A 17,282-nucleotide genomic window follows, 5' to 3' on the forward strand; every position below is an offset into this window, starting at 1 on the left:
ATTGCTAAAAGCGGCGTAAAATCAAACTCACTCACTCACTCACTGTACCACCTACCTGTATACAACCCACTCCCTGTACTAAGAAGCCACCCATCCGTATACAGCCCCCACAGTGTACCACCAACCCGTATACAACCCACACCCTGTACCACCCACCCGTATACAGCCCACACCCTGCACCAACCACCCGTATACAGCCCACTCCCTGTACTAAGAAGCCACCCAGCCGTATACAGCCCCCACAGTGTACCACACACCCGTATACAGCCCACACCCTGTACCACCCAGCCGTATACAGCCCACACCCTGTACCACCCAGCCGTATACAGCCCCCACAGTGTACCACACACCCGTATACAGCCCCCACAGTGTACCACCCAGCCGTATACAGCCCACACCCTGTACCACCCAGCCGTATACAGCCCACACCCTGTACCACCCACCCGTATACAGCCCACTCCCTGTACTAAGAAGCCACCCAGCCGTATACAGCCCCCACAGTGTACCACCCACCCGTATACAGCCCCCACCCTGTACCACCCACCCGTATACAGCCCACACCCTGTACTAAGAAGCCACCCAGCCGTATACAGCCCCCACCCCGTACCACCCACCCGTATATAGCCCCCACCCTGTACCACCCACCCGTATACAGCCCACACCCTGTACCACCCAGCCGTATACAGCCCACACCCTGCACCAACCACCCGTATACAGCCCACTCCCTGTACTAAGAAGCCACCCAGCCGTATACAGCCCCCACAGTGTACCACACACCCGTATACAGCCCCCACCCTGTACCACCCACCCGTATACAGCCCACTCCCTGTACTAAGAAGCCACCCAGCCGTATACAGCCCCCACCCCGTACCACCCACCCGAATATAGCCCCCACCCTGTACCACCCACCCGTATACAGCCCACACCCTGTTATCCACCCGCATCCAGCCCACACCCTACACCACCCACCCGTATACAGCCCACCCCCTCTACTACGAAGCCACCCACCCGCATGCAATAGCCACAAATCCTGTGCACACTGACTCAACTGAGCGGCGATGTCATTCGGAGACTCTTTATATGTAGATAACACTGCTTGATATGTGTTTTTTATTTAGAAAATAAAGTTTCTTAAGATGACATATGTGTTTGGTTGTTATTCAATACAGTTTATTCACTTAATAATAGAGTTTACTTTAATAAAAACAAGACATGTAAAACAATACCAATTTCAATTGCGTGCTTTGGGCAGAACAATTACGTGCCCACTGCGAGAAATGAGCAAGCTGGTCAATTTGTGAAATATTTGGAGAATTATTTCTCATTCACAACTATTGCCCACTGCATGCAATGAGCAGATGATTGTGTGCACATTGGGTGCATTGGACAAGCTGTATTGCCCATTGCACGCGAATGGGCAGTTGCACAAATTGGGTGTAGCACATATATCATGTTGATTTCTTCAGAAATTACGCAGAGCACGTGCATATATTATGTTGTGTATTTCAGTAATTACTCTTGGTATGTGTACATAGACTCTTGGTATGTGTACATAGACTCTTGGTATGTGTACATAGACTCTTGGTATGTGCACATATCATGTTGATAACTTAATAAATTCGGCACGTCGCCATTAGCATGTTCGACGAAGCCCTTCATCCCTGTGATGGAGATTCCACTGAACAAGGAAGGGAAAGAGCCTTGCACGTCCCTCTATCGCTGAGGAATGCAGAAATTGCCGCATTATCTCCCCTGCACCACTGCTGGCGTTTCAGTCATCGGGCTGCCACTGAATGGGGTCTGTCCCACATTCCTGTGAGGGGGTCAGTCTGTCACAGCGGAGATATACAAACACATTTGCACCTTGTTGTTGATATCAAATACATTAAAACCCCATCCATCACAGATTCTCCTGCCAGGTGTGGTGTTGTGTGTGGTGTGGTGTGGTGTGGTGTGGTGTTGTGTGGTGTGGTGTGGTGTTGTGTGGTGTGGGGAAGTGAAGTGAAGCGGTGTGGTGTGGTGTGTTGTGATGTAATGTGAGGTGATGTGGTGTGATGTATGGTGTAGTGTATTGTTATCTGGTATGGTGTTGAGTGGTGTGGTGTTGTGTGATGTGATGTGTGGTGTTGTGTATTGTGATGTGTGGTGTGATGTTTGGTGTAGTGTATTGTGATGTGGTATGGTGTTGTGTATGGTGTAACGTATATGTGTGGTGTGGGGAAGTGAAGTGAAGTGGTGTGGTGTGTGTGTGTGTGTGTGTGTGTGTGTGTGTGTGGTGTGGTGTGGTGTGGTGTGGTGTGGTGTGGTGTGGTGTGGTGTGAAGTGGTGTTGTGTAAGGTGTAATGTATATGTGTGGTGTAGGGAAGTGAAGTGAAGTGGTGTGTGTGTGTGTGTGTGTGTGTGTGTGGTGTGGTGTGGTGTGGTGTGGTGTGTGTGTGTGTGTGTGGTGTGGTGTGGTGTGGTGTGGTGAGGTGAGGTGTGGTGTGGTGTGGTGTGGTGTGGTGTGGTGTGTGTGGTGTGGTGAGGTGAGGTGTGGTGTGGTGTGTGTGTGTGGTGTGGTGTGGTGTGGTGTGGTGTGGTGTGATGTGGTGTGGTGTGGTGTGGTGTGGTGTGTGTGTGTGGTGTGGTGTGGTGTGGTGTGGTGTGTGGTGTGGTGTGGGGTGTGTGGTGTGGTGTGGTGTGGTGTGATGTGGTGTGGTGTGGTGTGGTGTGATAATCCGACATGCATAAACATACATTACATTTACGTGATGCCTTTCGTTTAGCAACCATCACAGTGAACATGCCACACACACACACACACACACACACACACACACACACACACACCGAGGAATTGTTAAAACGAACAGGAGGCCAGGTTTTCGTATTCAAATGACGTCAAACGTTTCCATTAACTTTGCACATTGTTGTGACGGGAGTCTAGAGGTTCTCTTTCTGGGACTCCACGATCCAAACACATCGTTCCTTGCAGGACGAGATCAGACAATTCAGTGAGTAACATCATGAGCATCGATCTACGCAATTGGGACACAATGACATCCAACCAAGTCAGCGAGCCTGACCCGTGACCTACCCGTCCCGTTAGTCGCTCCCACGACAAGCACAGTCGCTTTTTACACGGCGAGTATGGGTTGTTGAAGACCTATTCCACCCCGGATCTTCACAGGTGTCCTTGCAGGAACGTATCCTGACAGCATAAGGTGATTCTGACATGACCTGGCATAACGGGTCGGAAATAGATGCATGCTGGGATATGACCCGGATGTGGAGTTATTGTGTCTGCCCACGACCAAATGCAGTGTGTATTGAATCGCTGTGTTTGTCTCGTATGCTGTGCTGGGTGTTAAACAAAAAGCACAACGTAAATCTAAGAGCTGAAGTGAGGAAAGGTGTGCTGTGCTGTGCTGTGTTGTGTTGTGTTAACAGAGTCTATGGCATACATGCTAAAAGGTATGTTCATATACGTCAATTATCTATCTGAATATATATTTACAACTGGCTCGCTTAACTTCCGGGTTTATTTTCATATTAGATGATAAAAGTATTAAACAAGCTTAATATTTGCCTTTACTAACATATTAACATCCACTAAAGTTGTCACTTTGCCGGTTAAAGCGAGTGTATAAAATACACATTCAAATCAAATCAAATACACGACAAATATGTCGCAATATCAGTGCACAGCGCAATGTAATACACACCATTGTTTAGTCAATCTTATCAAATTCGTATCTTTGACTCTAGGAGGAGGTAACAAATCGGAACAAAAGCTGATTATAATGTGATGGTTCAATGAAGACGGGGGGTAAGAAATGAATTGTCAAACAAATGACAACTACCATGTTTGAAATGTTGTATATTTGTGACGAAACAAAAAAATATTGATATTGTTTTCAAAGACAACAAGTCAATCATCAACAGTTGTGCATTATGCGGTTTGATTTTAATTTTTACAAGTTTCAAATCAAATTATATTTTAAATATTAAACCATATAGTAGTATTCTTCGAGTGCTGACTAAGGCCAGTACAGTTCCATTTTTATATGATATCGCTCACTTATAATTTCAATTGAAAATGAAACATATGATAAAATCTACTAAGGAATAGTTTCTTTTGCTTCTCAGTCGTTTGGAGAGCGGAAGGTTGGGGGTTCGGTCGCGTCATACCAAAAGACGTTTTAAGATGGTATATGTTGTTACAAGGACTGGTCGGCACGGAGTCAGTACGCCGTGTCTGAGTGGGGTATTCGTGTTAAACTGCGGCATGGTATCTCAGTGGGCTAGCACTTTTATATCGTCATAATTCCGGACTCTGCTTGTCAACTTGAAAGAGGAAAACCCGAAGTAAGGCAGCTTTAAGACAAAGGAGAATGAAGAATGATCAACTCTTATTTCCGTATGGTGATATAAGATGTAAGCCTGATAAAATAGTTTTGAAAGCGGTCAAATAGGCAAACATGCAATTGATTAATATCTGTGTGCAAACCAGCACGGTGTACATGACACACAATTTAAATACACTCATACAGTTATATTCGCCGAGAATAGCTGCAACCTTATTGATGCGGCGGAAAACAATATACACTCACTCATACAGTTAGGAGATGCACCTCCCTACCCAAACACCGGCCTGACAGTACATGACACAACCAGCTGTTCTGTAACAAATCTACATAACACTTTTAACACCTAACCGCCAAAGTTTGTTTCCGTTAAGAAAGTAGGTAATGGATTGCATACTTATTTAAACATTTGAGGAGAGCAATACTATTCATTACTAGATGTTTCCTTTGTTTGAAACTGGGGATTGACTATCTGAATTCACTTACTGAATTGTTAGTTCAGAAAAAACAGATGCCAATCATCGTACATATGTATTATTTACAGTCAAACACCGTTATATCGAACTATGATGTGTCGAACTTACTCAGTGGGCTAGCACTATAAAATTGGCACCAGTCCGGACTAGCATTTTTCAACATTTTAGATTATTTACACCCATATAAGTAAACATTGGTTTTTCTAATACTTACAGTTGAATGGTATAACAGTCATGTATAGATGCTGCTGATTTATTATGCACGCGTTCAAATATCTCCTCACACATACTGTACATTACATAAATTTAGTGAGGTGAGGTGAAATTGGGTTTAACGTCGCGTCCAAGATTATTGCACTTATATAGCGATGTGCATGCACGTGTGTGTGGCTTCTTGTACTAGTCCGGACTGATGCCGATTTATAGTGCTAGCACACTGAGATACCATGCCGCAGTTTAACATGAATACTCAACTCAGACACAGTATACTGACTCCGAGCCGACCAGTCCTTGTTTTAGCCCCTTTATGCCGAGCGCCAGACAGACAACAAGAACCATCTTTTAACGTCTTTTGGTATGACGCGGCCTGGGATCGAACCCCGGACCTTCCGCTCTCCGGGCGGACGCTATACCACTAGACCACGGAGGCGGTTATAAATTTAGTGACAAACATGTTTACTAATAGTTAGGTTAGGTTATTTTGAAACATGAATCATGACAGTAAAAAAGTATACGTTGGCAGACAGGGCGCAACCTGAAATTCACACCTGACTGCATGTCTACTGACATGGGAAGTCAATGGCGCGACATGCAATGTACAAGCAAGGTGATATTGACATGACACGTTCTGCCCACACACGTAATGCGAGTCAGCTGTACTATAGCAAACTGTTGAATTTACTGATAGTTTTGCTGCCGCTCAGGATATTATAATTCAGCACATCTAACACCGATTCAGTTGCAGCTAGACACAGTTGATGTCCATTCTGCTACTGCTTTCGCGACGGCTACCACTGCATTCACACCGGCCAGCCATCAATGAGTAATATTAGTATTCCTGACAGTATATCCATTCAGTTACAGCAGTGATGTCTACACGCACGCGTTCCTTATAAACTATTTTATTTCCTGCAATCTTATCATCCTGAAATACCATGAAATAATGCATGCTCCATGAAAACATAATTTTTGCTTAACAGCTTTACTTATTGAGGGTGCAAATGACTTTTATGAACAGACCCGTGAAGATCCGGGGTAGAAAAGGTCTTCAGCAACCAACACTTACCGTAAAAGGCGATTATGCTTGTCCAGGCGACTAACGGGATCGGGTGGTCAGGTTCGCTGACGTGGTAGATACATGTCATCGTATCCCAATTGCGTGGATCGATGCTACTGATGTCGATCACTGGATTATCTGGTCCAGACTCGATTATTTAAAGACCGCCGTCATACAGCTGGAAAATTGCTGAGTGAGGCGTTAAACAAGAAACAAACAAACAAACAAACTTTTATGAACAAAATCGAAACATGCAAAACATGTCCCATACACTGACTCTCATCGTCCGTGGGCTCCCAACGCCGAAGAACCCCCATACCCAACCTTGTTGCAAGAGCCCATTATTGAGGATCGGGTGGTTACAATGGCAGATTGTGTGTCATCTTACCCGATCGTTGCTGCTGTTATCGCCCTCTGGATTGCCTTGTCCAGCCCGATTATTTATAGGCCCCCGTGATGCAAGTTGGCTAGCATCAGCGTAAAACAACACTCACTCACATGATAAGAATTTGTGGAAGTCGAGTACAGATGAGGATGGGGATGAGTTATGGTGTCAGTGTCAAGCAGATGGTCTCGACTGTGTCCAGGATTTCAGTTATATCACTGCTTGTCGGATGTAAGCCTGGGATACAAGGGATCCTGATAATTTTGAAGATTAAGAAACTTTTTTGGAAGGGGTCATATTGACATATATGCATTAAATCAATGTCGTGTTTTTGTCCAACTAACACAGTGTACATGAAACACAAAACAGTTAAATGCACTCTATATACAAATAGCTGCAACATTGATGATGCGGCGGAAAGCAATATTCACTCACTCTCACAGTTAGGAGGCGCCTACCTACCCTAACACTGTCGTAACAGTGCATTGCTCAAACCGGCTGTTCTGTAACACAAATAACAAACATGTTTAAAATTTAACTGATTTGTGCAGCAAAGTAGACGACTTCGGCTACAGGAACAGTATCTGTGGAATTAAGATACTGACAAAGATATTTACTGGCATCAATAAATACTTCTTTTACAAAACAGCTACATGTGGTGAATGATAAATATGCTCAAGTTGGCCCTAAAATATTTATACTTGATCAAACAGCTTTACACACATTTATTGAAAATATATGGTCGTTTAAACATTTTAGGCTCTCGGTGTTCATTGCAGTGGAGCTACACCAGTCGATGACTAACTAACCATTACAGCCAGTAGACACCGAGGCCTATACAAATAATGTATACATAGAGTCATGTCCCCACCACAACCACGTCAATGATCACAATGAAAACCCGATTAAAAAACCTATACAACTGCAAAGCAAAATCGAAAGTAGACGAATTTCCCACCATTGCTTTCAACATGACGTCAGACATATTCTGAGTAATATCGCCAGTTCTCGGAAACTGCAATCGTTATTGTGAAGGGAGAGTGGTCGGCTTGGCAGGTTCATTCTCTGCGATAAGACTAAACATTGCAGGTAGGTACTTTCACGTGTCCACATAATACATGTACACTCCTTGTCTGAACGGTTCATTTCACCTTCATTTGTTTGATAGGCATTACTTAGAAGTCGACGGATGACAAGGTAGACACAACTTTATGGATAACAACTTCTTTAATACTGTAAAAAGATTCGTTTCGTATAGATCCTTATACCGTTGTCAAGCAAAGCAAACTTGTGTCTACCTTGTCATTTCACATTAGCTTTGTTAGAATAGTATTGAGTATTACCTACTGTAAACTGAGTTAGTGGTGGTGCTACAATTTTCGCGAATACCTGGTGCAATCTCTGATTTTCAGCGGGGGCACGGGTCGCCCAGTCGTCTAAGGCGCCGCGATTCGCTGTGCAGAGTTGCGTCCCCTGGGCACGCCAGATACCTATGATTGTGGGTTCGAATCCCGGTTCGCCCCTATTATGTTTCTAGTTTTGTCAGCACCATACCCGTGCTCGTGGGTTTCACCGAAGTGGTAAACGTCTGAGACCTGCGTCACTTCTGGCTTTACTCCCACATTAAGCTGACACGCCGTGATATGACTGGAATACTGTTAAAAGCGGCGTTAAACCCAACTCACCCACTCACTCTGATTTTCAGCAATCCATTTATATATTCACCGCTAATTTGCTTTTCACGTCTAATGGAATTTGGCTATTCCTTCAATCAGGGTCTCCTCAGTCAGTTTTCGTTCTGTTCATGGTGCCTATTAATTAGCACCATACAGTAAGGTGATCCGTGCGCTGGTGGTATCGACCTAGCACTGTGCTGTGTTGTATGCATGTTACACTAACGCCCAGACTCTGTAAATATATAATATTGATAGCAAAAAATAACTCCATTTAATTTGAAAAGGCGTCCAATTTTGTTGGAAAGTCTAGACTGGCTTCACTTAGGGCTTCTGCATAACAGAAAGGGATGGGCTGAAGGGGGAAAAATGTGCTCCAGGGACTGTGAGACAGTCTATATGCATGCCAGCAGTTATGGCATATACACTGCGTGTGTAGATAATAGACATGAATACATGGCGTTTCGATTCAGTGCTCGTTCTGTTCACTCACAATGCATTCTGTCCTTGTCTAGCAGATTGTCAAGGAGGCTGTTTACAAACACTGTAAGTTATTTATACTGAATGCTTACATTGAACATAATGAAACTAGAGCTGAGGCAACGTGATACTGATGTGTGTTATTTCTGAACAAGGCCGATTATATAATAAACTGGTTGTTGTTATGAGCTTTATGCACACCCAATACTGTTCCAATAAGTAGTTAGAATATTTTATTCTTTGCTGACATATGATTGTTTACCCTGTTGGGTTTCGTGAACTTCATTTGGATGTATTTAAAAAAATGTAGTTGCTTTTATTATTTTAGAATGACTGGATAATCCAAAGCTATGTACAGGCGTTCCTCATCACCGGATACTCTGTTTCCCTCAGAGTAAGTTGGTTTGTTTGTTTGTTGGTTGGTTGGTTTCTTGTTCAACGCCTCACTCAGCAGTATTCCAGCTTTATGACGGCGGTCTGTAAATAATCGAGTCTGGACAAGACAATCCAGTGATTAATATCACCACGCAATTGGGATACGATGACATGCATCAACCAAGTCAGCGAGCCTGACCATCGGATCCCGTTAGTCGCCTTTTACGACAAGCATAGTCGCCTTTTACGGTAAGCATGGGTTGCTGAAGACCTATTCTACCCCGGAATCTTCACGGGGAGTTCAGAGTAAGAGTCAATTCATCATTTTGTAAGCACTACAAGAGACTTAATAAAATCCTTTATTGTCGTTTATTGTCGTATTATAAACTTGACATAAAATGCTATTTCAAAAGGACCCTATCAACATGTAATATATTGTCATTTTAAGTGCTGAATGTTTATATGTAACGAAACTGATTGTAAAATGTATCAATTCAATTTAGATATATAGTGCCAAAATTGACTAATATATGATCTTTCAAACTCTCTGCTAGAAGTTACGAGCATAGAGACAGCGTAGAACACAAACATCGGCACAGTCGGAGTGGAGGGTTAGCTCTAGGACGAGATGACGGCGGTGGATTCCAGGGAAGATCTCAGGAAGAAAGGGGAAGAGGGGGATTCAGAGCATGGGCGACAGACAGACCAATCAGTGGTGAACAAAGAGCATGGCGAGGAGGAAGAGGTAGAGGTGGATACTATGACGGCAGAGGTAGAGGACACAACAGAGGGGGTTTTAGAGGAAGAGGAACATATGTAGATAGAGGGCATCACAGAGAGGGTCATAGAGGACGAGGCAGAGGACGAGGAGGCGGTGGACGTGGCCTGAACTTGACCCAACTTGAAGAACTCAAGGAAAAGGACCCATCAATTATTGTAATGACACTTGGATTGGATCAAGGAATTGGCATTTTCTTGAAACGGCAATCCCTTAATCAACGTGAAGTGTATACTATTGCGAGTCTCATAGCAAAGGCATGTCGTTGCACAACTGCCCCGGGAAGTTTCAACAGGATTCTACTGACTATTCAAGAGTCTAAGTTTTATGAACATGTTTCAAGTGTTTTGGAAAGCTTTGACCTGTTTTCGTTATGTGAAGCTGAAGGAAGAAACTTAATCAGAGACCTGACAATATTCATGAAAGAACTCTATGTTCGTCTACCTCATTCTGCCATGGAAATGAAGGTACTTGGTTTGGAAAGTCTCTTGACAACTGCCATTCACAAATTGCAAAGAACATCTGACATCATTGATCAGGACATTTTGTCAAACATCAAGGAACTCCAGGAACTGAAGATTACTGTGCTTGATCATGAAAGGACTAGGCGGACAGAGAGGGATGAACACAAAGAGGGAGTCCCGCCTGATGATTTCAGACATGTATCTATTTTCCCAAGTGCTGATGATATCCATCCCAATGAGAAACCATTCCTCAGAAAGAACAAATCTGTGGGTGGCTACAGGGATCTGGACCATTATCTGGATGTCCAATTCCGACTTCTGAGGGAGGATTTCATTTGTCCTCTGAGAGAAGGCATAGAAGCTTACCTTGTAGCAGAAGGTCCTGGCAAGCGTGGGCAGCGATTGAAGGATATCAGAGTATATCAAGATGTGCACATTGTCAGGACATTATGCTCAAACAATGGCCTACTTCACAGATTATCTTTTGATGTCAGCAATCTTCAACGTGTGAGGTGGGAAAATACGAAGAGACTCATTTATGGATCCTTAGTATGTCTTTCAACGGATAATTTTGATACACTGCTGTTTGCCACCATTACAGAGCGAGATCCTATATTACTGAAAAAGGGGTATGTTGATGTCCTTTTTGAAGAGTCTGAAGACCTTGACGAGAGACAGTTTGACACAAATTTTGTCATGGTGGAAACGACGGCATTCTTTGAAGCTTATCGCCATGTGCTACGGGGATTACAGAAAATTCAGAAGGGAGAACTGCCTTTTGAAAGGTACATCGTTGCATGTAAAAATGATGTCAAGCCTCCAAGGTATCTCCAAGAAACATTAGAAATTGATGGAAGATCACCTAAGTTTGATTTGCGCCCACTGATAGATGACGTCATTGAGTTGAGAGAAGATAAAAATCTTCTGACTCAACGACGTGAAGTTAGCTATTTCTTCAGTCTTGGTTCACAATGTGCAAAAAGGGTTCATGTCTTGGACAACATTGATTGGCCTTCTCCAGAGATACTCCATGTTGATAATTCACAGTTCCAAGCCCTGAAAACAGCTTTGACAAAGGAGTTTTCCATCATTCAAGGCCCACCTGGAACTGGAAAGACTTACGTTGGGTTGAAAATTGTCAAGGCTCTGCTTCATAATGACCAGATGTGGAAAAAGCAGCATCGTGCACCGATGTTGATCGTGTGTTACACAAATCATGCCTTGGACCAGTTCCTAGAGGGAATTATTGGTTTCTACAAGGGCAGTGTCATCAGAGTTGGCAGCAGAATTTCAAATGAGCAGCTTGAAAGATGCTCATTGAGAGCCCATAGACAAAGTGCCAGGAAGGACAGGGACAAAGATCGAGATATGAGAAATGTTGGTAAAAGGCGATGGGAGACAAAACACAGAATGCTTGACCTTCAGTATCAAATTGAAGACACTGGAATGAAATTGGAAGATGCTGAAAAAACAGTTATGCATGAAGATGTATTGAAGCCATATATGCATAAAGGACATTATGACACTCTATTAGCAATAATGAAGAGATTGCATAGACAGCAACAACTTGAATGCCAAATGGATTTACCATTTCCCAGATCATTCATTGTAGAATGGCTTGGGGTGGGAAGCATGGAAGAGACAATTGAAACGTTTGGAGATGAGGGCCAAGGTGCATTTCAACAGGAAGAAGATGACAAAGAAGATATGGAGATCGATATTCAAGAAGAGGCAGAGGTGGTACAAGCACAGCGTAAAATTTACGACTTGGATACAGATGACATCTCCAATGAATTTGAAATGAAACAACAGCAGATCAAAGGCCTTCAGAATCAAAGGTATAAATATGTGGCTTTTGATGTTGCGACATTTGACACAAACCCAATGCTTGCATTGAACACTACAGGGTTTCAATTCACAAAAAAGGCAAGAAAAAACATTAAGCGAAGAATGCTGAAGCAGCTGAAATCCACACAGAGAATGCGTGACATGGCAGCATTACGTGTGAGAGACCCATGGAGGCTAAAAATGGAGGACAGATGGAAGCTTTACCGAAACTGGGTGTACAAATTTTGTAAAAAGTTGCAAAAGGATATACGCACAACAGAACAGAGCTACAGAGAAGCTGTTGCCGAATACAAAGAGCTGCAAGTGAATGAAGACATGCAGATATTACGAGAAGCTACAGTCATTGGCATGACAACTACAGCAGCAGCAAGGTATCAGCAGGCTCTTGCAGAGATTGGTCCACGTATCATCGTGGTAGAAGAAGCAGCTGAGGTTCTTGAAGGACACATCATCACCACGTTAAGCAAGAAGTGTGAACACCTGATACTCATTGGAGACCACAAACAACTGAAGCCAAACCCAACAGTCTATAAACTGGCAAAACAGTTTAATCTAGATTTGTCATTGTTTGAAAGAATGATTGATAATGGAATTCACTGTGACACTCTCGCCCTTCAGCACAGAATGAGGCCAGAAATATCCACAGTGATGCGTCACATATATCCAAAACTGCAGGATCACCCATCTGTATTTGACTATGAGAAAGTGAAGGGGATTTCTGCCAACATGTTCTTCATAGAACACAGCAGCCAAGAGGAACATGATATGGATATGATGAGTCATTCTAATACATATGAGGCAACATACATAGTCGCTCTCTGCAGTTATCTCCTGAAACAAGGGTATGAAAAATCACAAATCACTGTCCTTACAACCTATTCAGGTCAACTGCTTAAATTGAAGAAAATGATGAAACCGGATTTCCAAGGAGTTAGGTTGACCGTCGTTGACAATTACCAAGGAGAAGAGAATGACATAATCCTATTATCTCTTGTGAGAAGCAATGCTGAAGGAAGTGTTGGATTTCTGAAAATAGAGAACCGTATTTGTGTAGCTCTGTCACGAGCAAAGATTGGACTCTTTGTCATTGGCAACTTTGAGCTTCTTTCCCAGCAGAGTTTATTATGGATGGATATCTTGACAGACCTCAAGAAGAACAGTAAAGTGGGCCCAACCTTGAACCTTTATTGCCAGAACCACCCAACAGAAACAGGAATCAGTGTTCAAAGCCCAGATGATTTCAAGAAAGCCCCTGAAGGAGGTTGTCTGAAACCATGTGTATTCAGACTTGAATGTGGCCACGTGTGTGCTCTGCTTTGCCATCCTTATGACCCCCAACACAAGGACTATATTTGTAAGAAGCAATGTTCAAAACAATGCAGCAAAGGTCATCCGTGCTCTCGGTATTGCCATGAAGAATGTGGAAAATGCTATATACGTGTTGAAACAGTCATTCCAAAATGTCAACACAAACAGATGGTTCCTTGCTTCAAGGAACCCAGCGAATTTTCTTGCGAGGCCGAATGTATGAAACTTCTTGATTGTGGACACAGATGTGGAAACCCCTGTGGCATGAGTCATGGGTGCACAGCAAAGGTTAAGAAGACATTCAGATGTGGTCACATAGGAGATGTCCTTTGTGCAAGGAAGTTATCAGCACAGTGTGAAGCCAAATGTAGTGAACCTCTGAAATGTGGGCATAAATGTGAAGGTGATTGTACAAGATGTCACGAGGGAAGGCTGCATGTACCATGTCGCAAGATGTGTAAAGAGACTCTTATATGTGGACATCCATGTGGATCTCGATGTTCCGATTGTCCTCAGTGCAGAACAGCATGTGCAAACCGCTGTCAGCACACCAAGTGCCGCAAATATTGCAATGAGACGTGTGATCCATGCAGTCAACCTTGTGGATGGCAATGTGAGCATCACAGATGTACACTGCCGTGCAGTGAGCCCTGTGACAGACCACCCTGCAATGAGCCATGTAAGAAGAAACTACCTTGTAAACACCCATGCATTGGCCTTTGTGGTGAACCATGCCCCAAGCAATGCGGAATTTGCAACGAAGTTGAAGTCAATCAAATAAATCCAAAACCGGGTGCAAGATTTGTTTTCCTTGAGGACTGTGGCCACATTGAAGAAGTGTCAAAACTTGACCACTACATGAAATCAAAGTCAGAGGAGATCAAACTGAAGTCCTGTCCACATTGTGATACAGTGATCAGGCACAATGTGAGGTATGGGACTATGGTCAAGAAGACTTTGAAGAATATTGAATCTGTTAAAAAGCTCTGTAATGAGAAGAAAGACACGGTTCCAGACATGAAAAACAGTCTTACGATGGCAGTGATGGATGAGGAAGAAAACGAAGAAGATGGTGTGAAAACAATGATGCTCCGTCAAGCATACACGAACTCAGTGGCGGGACTCTCTGCGTTGGAAAACCAGTTTTGCTTTGTGGATGCACTGAAAAAGATTATTGACAAATATCGAATGATACCAGTTATGACTGATCAGGAATCAAGCTCAAAAGAGGCAAATATGTTCTACAAATGGCTGAAAACACCAAGACAAGTCTTCAGCAAACAAGAACAATATGATGCTGAGAATGAACTCCTCAGGCACAAAGCAATTTTGTTATATCTTGACTGCTTTCAGGAAAGACAGGCGACACTGATGCAAGTCTATGTGCCGAAACTAAAAGACATTCTGTTGTCAGGAAAGCCATACACAAAAGAGAAGCAGGACCACGTTAAACTGATATTTCAAAGACTGAGAGAAATCATCCCAAGTAGTAAAGTAGAAGAGATTGAACATGCAACGTTGAAGCTTGTATGCAATGTAGGAGCTGCGTCTGGGAAGTGGTTTTCCTGCTTGAGAGGTGTGTATTTGACCATCTTTATCGATTTACACCCAATCACTGAGACATGATTTGTCAACAAATTGCACTTTTTATCCTTAGTATATAAATTATCAAGGGTACAGTTTCACATTATTTATTCTAAGAATTTCATATGTATCCAATTTTATAAAGGCAACCCGATTCATATCACTGCATTATATTCACATAGGCATTATCATGATTATTTGTTATTTTTGTTATATATTTTTTCAGGTCATGTGTATTCAACTGGAGATGTACAACCGTTTACAACATGTCCAAAATGCAAGGCCAGGGATGCCAAGATACAACGACGAAGGCTTCTGTTGTCTAAACTGAGAAGACAATAAACATCAAGACTCTTCTCTATGTACATGCCTTTCGCCGATGGTGCATCTCAATACACGTATTGGGTAATGACAAGTCTGACAAGTCTGACAATTGGAGAGTGCCATGAGAAAGACTGGAGAAGACTCTTTGCCCTGGTCCATTATTATATATGAACAATGCCTTAACGTGTATGTATGCATGAATGTGTGTGTGTGTGTGTGTGTGTGTGTGTGTGTGTGTGTGTGTGTGTGTGTGTGTGTGTGTGTGTGTGTGTGTGTGCGTGCGTGCGTATTTATGTATTGAACCCATCTAAAATATTATATGTTTCCGTTGCTGGTTTATCTTGGGCCCCTCTGGACTCTCTGTAAGGTGTTACTAGTAAGCAGATATTTGCCAATATCTATGTATAAAATAGGTCGTTGAAAATTTGGAATCACTCATTTGAAAGAACAGTCAAGTAGGCAGTTACTATCATTAACCGCCGTGATATTGCTGGAATATTGCTAAAAGCGGCGTAAAACCATATTCACTCACTCACTCACTACTATCATTAAAATGTTACTTCTATACTTACAGACATATATTTCATTTGCTACAATAACAAGCCTTCAGCAATGAGAATGTTATTGCCTAACTGCTAAATTGTAGATTTGATTTTTCTAATTTACTGATATCTACAATGAGTAAGTTGCATGGAAATCATTGTCATGTAGAAACAAGTATTCAGTGTCGATGAATTTGAACTTTTTTCAAAATGTGTGCAGCATCTTTTCTTTAAATTATGACTTTTAGGATTGCTCGTGATCAAACACTGTATATTTTTTATTGTTAATATGTTTATGCTTTTTTTAATGTGATATGTACACTTAACATTATGTTCAAGCATAAAAATTTGTTTGAAATTAGAACTATTAACATCTTTTTTTATGAATATTGTTCAACTTTATATTATTTAATTTTTCCTGTTCATATTTAATACATATTTATGATATCTAACACGAAATTCATCCTTAATCCCCCCTAATCAGCAGTTTCTACAAAAACTCACCCTAACTTCTCTTTTTTCATATCTACGTCTGAGATTTGTATTGAAATCTCCTAATAACACTGTACATGGAGCTCTGATAAGCGATTTATCATTTAACATACTTTACAGGTTTCAGCAGACTTGATACCATTGTAATGGCTAAGCAAATATCTAGAAAGTTTGATTAAATGAGTCTACGAACTATGTTTTTTCCCTACGTCATGTGGGCCCGTGGAGATCCGAGGTAGAATAGGTCTTCAGCAACCCATGCTTGCCGTGAAAGGCGACTACGCGAAAGGCGATCGGGTGGTCAGGCTATCTGACTTGGTTAATGCATGTCATCGGTCCCAACTGCGTGAATCGATGCTCATGTTGTCAGTCACTGGATTGTCTGGTCAAGACTCGATTATTGACAGACCGCCGTCATATAGCTGGAATATTGCTGAGTGCGGCGTTAAACAACAACCCCCCCCCCCCCCACCCCCCCCACCCCCCACCCCCACCCCTCACCCCCCCCCCCCCCCAAAAAAAAAACAAAAAAACCCCTACGTCTTGTAAACTCGACACAAATGAATAGCCCCGTAAAATATCCACATATGAATAGCCCCATTGTGTCGCAGAGCATTGAGTATAGACAGCGATCAGAATTACAGCTCTACACACACCACAACAAAGATAATGAGCTTATAATGAACTATGGGATATTTGTCTTAAGACATATTGATTTGACGGGTTTCACAAAGTGATAAGATATCTTATCTCTTACCGTTCCGATTTATTTATCCATATTTACAGAGGTACTTGCACAGCTTCTTTCATAGGTTTATCATGTCGTCAATAGTTATATATATATATTCACTATTACTGAAACTGAAGTTATCCGGTTGGTTGTCAATAAATCCAAAAGGCTTTTTCACCTTGGCCACTTATTTTTAATGAA

At 42.5% G+C, this 17,282-nt stretch overlaps 1 protein-coding gene across 3 annotated transcripts; it reads left to right on the top strand.

Annotated features, from left to right (window-relative positions):
* The first annotated feature begins 3,247 nt into the window (after positions 1-3,247).
* LOC124148581 (NFX1-type zinc finger-containing protein 1-like) lies at positions 3,248-15,527 on the top strand. 3 transcript variants are annotated; one of them, XM_046519735.2, is made up of 4 exons: positions 3,248-3,453; positions 8,965-9,030; positions 9,566-14,985; positions 15,220-15,527. In XM_046519735.2, exons 2-4 carry the CDS (start codon positions 8,987-8,989, stop codon positions 15,333-15,335), a joined length of 5,580 nt encoding a protein of 1,859 aa, XP_046375691.1. In that variant the 5' UTR covers positions 3,248-3,453; positions 8,965-8,986; the 3' UTR covers positions 15,336-15,527. The 3 variants fall into 3 exon arrangements, with proteins under 3 accessions (XP_046375691.1, XP_046375692.1, XP_046375690.1); XM_046519736.2 differs by lacking the exon at positions 3,248-3,453 and adding an exon at positions 6,334-7,572; XM_046519734.2 differs by lacking the exon at positions 3,248-3,453 and adding an exon at positions 8,072-8,702.
* Positions 15,528-17,282: the final 1,755 nt, after the last annotated feature.

The sequence above is a fragment of the Haliotis rufescens genome, unplaced genomic scaffold, assembly GCF_023055435.1.
Source record: "Haliotis rufescens isolate VD_foot unplaced genomic scaffold, xgHalRufe1.0.p SCAF_9, whole genome shotgun sequence".
NCBI lineage: Eukaryota > Metazoa > Mollusca > Gastropoda > Lepetellida > Haliotidae > Haliotis > Haliotis rufescens.